At 39.8% G+C, this 7567-nt stretch overlaps 1 protein-coding gene across 1 annotated transcript; it reads left to right on the top strand.

Annotated features, from left to right (window-relative positions):
- On the top strand, window positions 1-5588 carry LOC128474324 (cytochrome P450 2C20-like). Its single transcript, XM_053456636.1, has 9 exons — window positions 1-280; window positions 718-880; window positions 1453-1602; window positions 2719-2879; window positions 2962-3138; window positions 3400-3541; window positions 3652-3836; window positions 4653-4794; window positions 5241-5588. Exons 1-9 carry the CDS (start codon window positions 110-112, stop codon window positions 5417-5419), a joined length of 1470 nt encoding a protein of 489 aa, XP_053312611.1. The 5' UTR covers window positions 1-109; the 3' UTR covers window positions 5420-5588.
- Window positions 5589-7567: the final 1979 nt, after the last annotated feature.

Raw genomic sequence — 7567 nt, 5'->3', positions numbered from 1 at the left:
GGAGTGCAATGCATTTTAAATGCTGATGTTTACATACATAACACACAGGTAGATCAAGAACAAAGCAGGGACTCTGTGTGGAGCAGCCTGTCCATTTGCCTACAAGAACATGTGGACCCTTCAACAGCTGTTCCTGGGCATCCTGGTTTGCCTGTTCATTTTCAAATACCTAAAAATGAAATGGGAAGCTAGAAGCCTACCCCCTGGACCTTCCCCACTCCCTCTTATTGGGAACCTGTGGACCCTAAACTTCTGCTTCCATCCAGACACTCTAAGCAAGGTACAGTATAAACAATCCTTCTCATGTAATGTTTTGTGGTTATTTTACAACAACATGAAAACTGTTTAAAGAGGGTTTTGGAAAAATGCATAGGGGGCCAGTGTTTGCATTGGGCAACAATTGTACAATACATTTTATATATTTACAATGATTACAATTTTGACTCCGCTTATATTTTACTTTTGAAGAATCTGGTCCATCAGAGCAACCTCACACCATGTCATTTGCAATAATCAGTAATAGCAAATATTAAAGTATATAGATAATTATCAATAATTATAAAAGCTGTAGTTAAAAAATAGTTTTTTGCTGGTACCCACATTTTTTTTTATTTCTTTGTTTTTTTAAATATTTTTTTTTTCAAAAAGCCATATATGATATATATATATATATATATATATATATATATATATATATATATTTTTTTTTTTTTCCAGTTGGCAAAGCATTATGGGAACACTTACACAATATGGCTAGGACATACTCCCATGGTGGTGCTAAACGGATACCAAGCTGTGAAGAACGCTCTAGTTTCTCACTCTGAAGAGTTGTCTGGACGTCCTGTGGCTAGCTTTATACAGGATATTACAAATGGAAAAGGTAATAATGGCGGGTTCTGTAAGCTAACCATTTGGTTATGAACATATCTTCCTCAAACCAAAGTTCATATGTGTTCAATAGTCCAAAAGGCTGGGCATTATATTTTTGCCATTGTTAAAGCTTTTTGTGTGTTACACTTGCAATTCCACATGTAGATTCTAGAGTAACAAAAATTTCTGGATACTTACTGTATACCTTTTTATGACTTTGACATGGATTTTTGTAAATGAACAGGACTGGATATTGAATGTTGCCTGATGCTCTGGAAAGCTTTATTCTTGTGCTTGGCTGGAAGCTCCCTGTTCCCTAGCCTGAATGTTGACAGCCTTCCCCTAGTAACATAACATAATAATATTGTAACATGGTAATTTAGGTGAAAAAGGCTTAAAGTCCATCAAAACCTCCACAATGATGTGGTTTACAATTCAATTGTACATCATAAAGGCGGGGGATTCCTTCTTGACTACAAAATGGCAGTCTGATTTCCGTCTAACCAGTACATATGGGGAGCACAAAAGAGTCCCATCTACCGCATCAAGGAATGACCATTTGCCATTTTTACATTCAATCAGGTATCGCATCATCCAATGGACACAACTGGAAACAGCAAAGACGTTTTGGATTAATGACATTAAGAAACCTGGGGCTTGGAAAACGTGGGCTTGAATCAAGAATACAGGAGGAGGCTCAATGTCTGGTGGATTCCATTAGAGCCACGAATGGTCGGTAAAAGCAAGATAAGATTCTGTAAATTACCCTTGTGATTATATTATGTGTTAGTATGATTTTGATACTATGTACAACAGCAAGTGTGGTCAGATGGAGCAACAACAACTACATTACATAGCACTAAAGCGTATCTATACATCTCCTAATAGTTGGAAGCGCACGTAAGTGAAAATTCTAATCACATTCAATACTGTACAGGACATGAAATACCCAACTGGTCATAATGCCTCTGTCAGTAGAAGGAAACTGTCTGATGATGCCCTATTAGTTACTATGGTCCAATAATAGTTTCTCTGGCACAAAGTCTAGACAAAATTCTCTTTTAAACACCAGTACATTCTGAACAAAATGTATCAGAAATGTTGAGACTTTTTATGTACCGTATTTATCGGCGTATAACACGCACTTTTTTAACTAAAATATGAAGCTGAAACCCTACCTGCGTGTTATACGCCGATAAATCCTAGAGCCAGTGGCGGAACTACCGGGGTCGCAACTGCGACTGGGCCCTGGAGTTCTGCCAGTCAGGGGGGGCCCAAGGGGTGCCGAGCGGTTGCTGAAGACGACCGCTCGGCAACTCTCGGGCCCCCCTGACTGACAGAAATCCAGGACTCCTCTGCTGGCGGCCGCAGCCGCCTGCCTCAGCCTCAGCCTCCGCCGCCCGCCGCCTGCCTCAGCCTCCGCCGCTGCCGCCTGCCTCAGCGCTTCAACTCTTGTGTTGGAAGCGTGAGGCGTTTGTCTCGGGTGCCGGCGCTTAGCAGTGAAGCGCCGGCACCCGAGACAAACGCCTCACGCTTCCAACACAGGAGTTGAAGGTAAGTGACCGGGGTGGGGTTAGGGAGAGAGAGGGGAGATCCTGAGAAGGGGGGTTAGGGTGTGTGTGTCTGAGTGTGTGTGTGTCTGAGTGTGTGTGTGTCTGAGTGTGTGTGTGTCTTACTGTGTGTGTGTGGTTTCCCAGATAGCAGTGATTCTGATGAAGTTTTTTTTGTTCAGTTTTTTTGTTCAAAAATGGGGGTGCGTGTTATACACCAGTGCGTGTTATACGCCGATAAATACGGTATTTTTCATCTATTCAGTAAATGATAACCAATTACATTTTATGTTCTCAGGTAAACCAGTGGATGTCTCCTACCTAATTACTCATGCTGTTGCAAATGTCATTTCCGCTGTGGTCTTTGGGCATCGTTTCTCATTTGATGACATCTCCTTCCAGAAATTAGTTGCAGGCAACAACTTGTTGACTGAAAGCATAGGGACTAAATGGGCAAAAGTGGGTGATATTTAATTCATGCGTCATGGACGTTCCAATCACTCTGCAACTTCTTACAGCAGAACCTTTTCTGTTTTACTAGCTGTATGATGCATTCCCGTGGCTCATGCAACGTGTCCCTGGTCCCCACCACAAATCCTTTGAATGTAAGAGACTGTTGGATGATTTTGTGAGAAATGAAATTAGAATTCATCAGGAAAATGGAACACCGGAGGAACCCAGTGATGTGATCGACCATTATCTGACACAGATAAGAAAAGTAAGTATGTTTTCTTTTTGGACAGTTGGTATTAGAGGTGACCTAGGTAGATGCCAACGGAAACAAGCTAGTGGGGGTACTGTCAGCTATGTTATAAGGCTGGTACATTACAGCCTATGTAAAATGGCCTGGGTTTATATACTAGTGAGAGTTTATGCCTAGCTAGTATATTAACTTTATGATTGTGTTGCAGGAATAATTGTTTGCATACTATAACTTGCTTAAATCGTTTTTCTGATTGCAAAATAAAACTTTTTACAGGCAAGTGGTGAACCTGGATCTACATTTGATGAGGCCAACATGATTCAGGTGGTTGATGACCTCTTTGTAGCTGGGACAGAAACTACGGTCACCACCCTGCAGTGGGCACTGTTATTAATTTTGGGTCATCCTGGCATACAGCGTAAGTAGTGCTTCTCATATCATATGTCATTTTTCATGGCTCTTCTCATCTTTAACAAATCAAACCTATTCTTGAAAAGCTGAGCTAATGGATTTGTCCTCACTTTACAGGAAAGATGCAAAAAGAGCTAGATGCTGTTCTTGATGGACAAGTAATCTGCTATGAGGACAGGAAGAAACTTCCTTACACGAATGCAGTGATTCACGAAGTTCAACGCTATGGAAGCATTGCATCTGTGGGCATTCCACGAAGCAGTATAAGTAATGTAACAATTAATGGATATCCTTTAAAGAAGGTAGTTTTATATTTTCTTATACAGTATAGCTGAATACAGGTTTTAGTAACAATCAAACACAGGACTGTTATATGAACATCACTTTGTCTTGCTAGGTAAATTTAAGCAATCCCCAATTCATATTGATTACACTTTTCTAGAATACATGAAATACAATGAAACAACATACTGATATGGTCTTTTTTTTAAAAGATGCTGCTCTACTGCAGCAACATTTATAAATAAATACAGCATTAGAAACCCCACTCCGCAACTCTAATTGTGTAAAGTTTCTGTATAGTCATCATTTTTCAGGGTATACTTTATTGCACGCAAAAGCATTACTGGGTTAATGACACAAAGATTGCTAGGGTTCTCGATTAGTTCTGGGTAAAAGTAACTTTTGTTAACTCATTCTCTGCCATCAAAAAGGAGATGCCAGATTTTTAGTTTTATCTAACATGCATGTAGCAGTATATTAAAGGCTGTGTTTAATACAGGGGCAGCCCGGGACCCAGACTTACATAAGGGCCAGGGTTGGTTCCATCGTCAAGGCAATCACTTTTTACACTAAACATCAGTGGTGCCACCACTGGGTGACCACATGGAGCTGTTTGCTAGCAGCCCTTGAAAGCTGGTGATTTTGAACACAGGGCTAGCTAACATTAGGGTGGGAGGGTGTATTAGGGAAGGCTTACTCAGGACACCATTACCAAGGCAGCCCTGAGTTGATTGCATTCATATGTTTTATATATTGGGTTTTAGGATTTTTACAACACTTTTGGAAGATATCTGTATTGTTTGTGAAGCTCACTTTTTTCATTTTTACCACAACAGGACACTATTATTCTTCCTAATCTTGACTCTGTGCTGCGTGATCCTCAGTACTGGGAGACTCCATATAAGTTCAACCCAAACCACTTTTTGGATAAAGATGGAAAATTTGTTCCCAGTGAGGCTTTTTTGCCATTCTCTGCAGGTATGTCGTAAAAAATGTTATTTCTTGCCATCCCTAATGGCATAGTGAGAGAAATGGCTTCCCCTTCCGTCAGGTAGGGCGTACTGCCTATTAAAAAAAAATATTCCTCCCCTATATAGGGTAGGGCTCCAAGGTGAGTTCCTTCCTCTCGACCTCCAAACCCTTTGGATTCTTATGTCTAATAGATGATTAAAGTTACTTTTGTTATGATTTATGAATGACTTTTTAATTTATTTATGACACTGCCCTAGTGGAGGAGCATCTTTTTATAGCCTAGGTGTTGCCCTAAAAGAAGGAAAGATAAGCTATCTGTTTTATTATGCCACTACACTTATTGTAAGACCATATGTATGACACTAAGCCATACAACAGTAGTCATTAATAAATCATGTTTCAAGTTAATTGGTTCAGTAATATGTATTAAGCAACTCAATTCATATTCACAGGACACAGAGTATGTTTGGGGGAACAGCTGGCCCGATATGAACTCCTTATATTTCTCGCCACACTGGTAAAGGCATTTAACTTCCAAGTGCCGGAAGATATGACAGAGGTGAAAACAGAACATAAGTCGAGGCTAACATCGAAGCCGCACCAATACAAGATTTGTGCTGTACCACGTTAAGGTGCTCTTCATAGTGCCAAAACAATCTTTTTTTAACATGGATCACTTAGGATATTAAGAAGTCCATCTCATGCATTGAACTGGAGTAAGTTTGAGAACAGTGACTGTGGTTGGAGTTTAATCTCTAGGTCCTGAAAGAGTTAATAGACTCCATTCTATTCAGTGAAAACGTTTTTCAACGAGTTGAGGTTTTTTTCACTTAAGATTTTTTCCAATTCAGCCATGCAATAGGACCACATCTGATTTGAAACCAAAATTTGCTTACCTGACCTATACCTACATAAGTGATTACGGCTAACCTATATCACGTTATATCTGTTAGGTTTCCACTTACATAGTGTATTTCATTCATGTACCTCAAACTTTTGTACCATGTGTGTGAATATTTTTGTAATACAGTATATTTTGAACTGTAAAAATTACATATTGTATGATCATATGCACTTTAATGCATTAAGTATCCATAAGTAGCCCCTTTTATTTTTCATGTGGTCCCCCTTGTATCCATCATGTGCATACAAGCACAGTTATAGAAATGGTAGTTATAGAATGGTAGAATGGTAGAAACAAAAGCAGTGAGGGAATTTAAACATGCATGGGACAGGCATAAAGCAATCCTGAATCCAAGAACTAATGAGGAGTCTATACTTCAGGAACAACGGGCAGACTAGATGGGTGAAATTTCTATGTTACTATAAGTACTGTAAGTTAGTAAGTGTTGCAAAAACAGTATCACCAAGGAAATGTTGCGCTGCAGCTGTGAAGCTAATTAATAAATGTTAATGAAGAATTATGCATTATATGATGGTGTGGCTGCATGGGGCTTTAGACTGTCTCTGTACCGTTTGACGGTACAAAAAGTAAACACCACTATGTGTGAGTAATCTGCTATTCTGCTGGCCACCGACTTTAACCCAGCCAAAATTCATATATTACATATGGCTCTGTGGAGGGTTTTAATTATGACCCTTGATACACCCACAGATAAAGCGGTAATCAGCTCCGTGCTGCCCCTTCTCCATTTTATAACAAAAAAAGCTGGAAAGGTATGACCCCACTCAGACACCACCTCTCACCAGAATGCAGCCTGCAGCTTGGTGGTGGGGCGCAAATGTCCAGATCTGCTTTCTGCCCTGACCTCCTTCTTTGCCAAGTTGAATTAAGCCCCCACATTGCAGAGGCTGTGGGGGTCTTTGCTACTCCTCTGTATGTATCCATTGTGAAGACATGAAAATAGGTCTGATTAGCATGCAACCCAGAAAAAAATCTGGGTATAAAAAGAGCAAAATCAATCCTTATTTTTAGATATTTCCAAATACTCTATGTATATGTCTAAAAAGAGATGAATGTATTCCTGTGGTTGTTAAATTTGGAATTGGTAAATGCTAAACATTGTAATTATTTGTTCAATTAGGATTTTTGCACCCTTTGTTAATATGGTATAATTGAAATATTCATCTAGGTCTCACAGGTATCTGGTAAAACAGAGACACATCAATATATATATATTTTTTGTATATGTCAGAACCAGTTTTAGTAATTTAAATCAGATCAACAATTAACGTTTAGATGAGAGCCCACGTGGTGTTTACATATGTGAGTTTATTTTAAACAAAAATTACAACCTGTGCATAAATTCCCTTGACAGCATTACATTACAAGGTGTATCAGTTTAGATAAAATGTTTTATATAATATTAATGCAATGTTTTCTTATTTCAATGTATAAGGTTGTTAGGGGCATATCTGTGAAATAAAAATAACTGTGGACAAAACAACCTAAAAATCTGCAATTGTGGCAATGTCTAAATGGTTTGGTGAGCAGTCTTCTGTAATGCAACAGGGGATGGACTGTGAACAAGCACAAACACCTAGTCTGGCAGCACGACCCTACAAAATATACACTGGGGCATGTTCATGCTGGTCTTAGGCTAGCTTGATCACATTTGTTTAAAAAAATATGTTTAATTTGCTTAAGTGTATTATATACCCACGGCCAGGTCGTACTGGGCAACTGTCACACAGGCCGCTCTGGGGGGCAAAAGCCCGCAGCACCCGCGGTGGGCTGGCCAGTCTGTGGGCTGGCCAGTCTGTGGGCTGGCCAGTCTGTGGGCCGGCACACTGAGATGCCATTGCAGTCGATGCGGCT

The sequence above is a fragment of the Spea bombifrons genome, chromosome 1 (genome assembly GCF_027358695.1).
Source record: "Spea bombifrons isolate aSpeBom1 chromosome 1, aSpeBom1.2.pri, whole genome shotgun sequence".
In the NCBI taxonomy this organism is placed as follows: Eukaryota; Metazoa; Chordata; class Amphibia; order Anura; family Pelobatidae; genus Spea; species Spea bombifrons.
The sequence above is the reverse complement of the archived record's forward strand: the minus strand, read 5'-3'. Positions and strand labels throughout refer to the sequence as shown.

Bases quoted from the DNA above. Each gene is read 5' to 3' on its own strand.
- LOC128474324 (XM_053456636.1), top strand. From the start codon at position 110: ATGTGGACCCTTCAACAGCTGTTCCTGGGCATCCTGGTTTGCCTGTTC. The intron at 281-717 runs GTACAGTATAAA...TTTTTTTTCCAG, and splicing joins ATCCAGACACTCTAAGCAAG to TTGGCAAAGCATTATGGGAA. The intron at 3,542-3,651 runs GTAAGTAGTGCT...CTCACTTTACAG, and splicing joins GGGTCATCCTGGCATACAGC to GAAAGATGCAAAAAGAGCTA.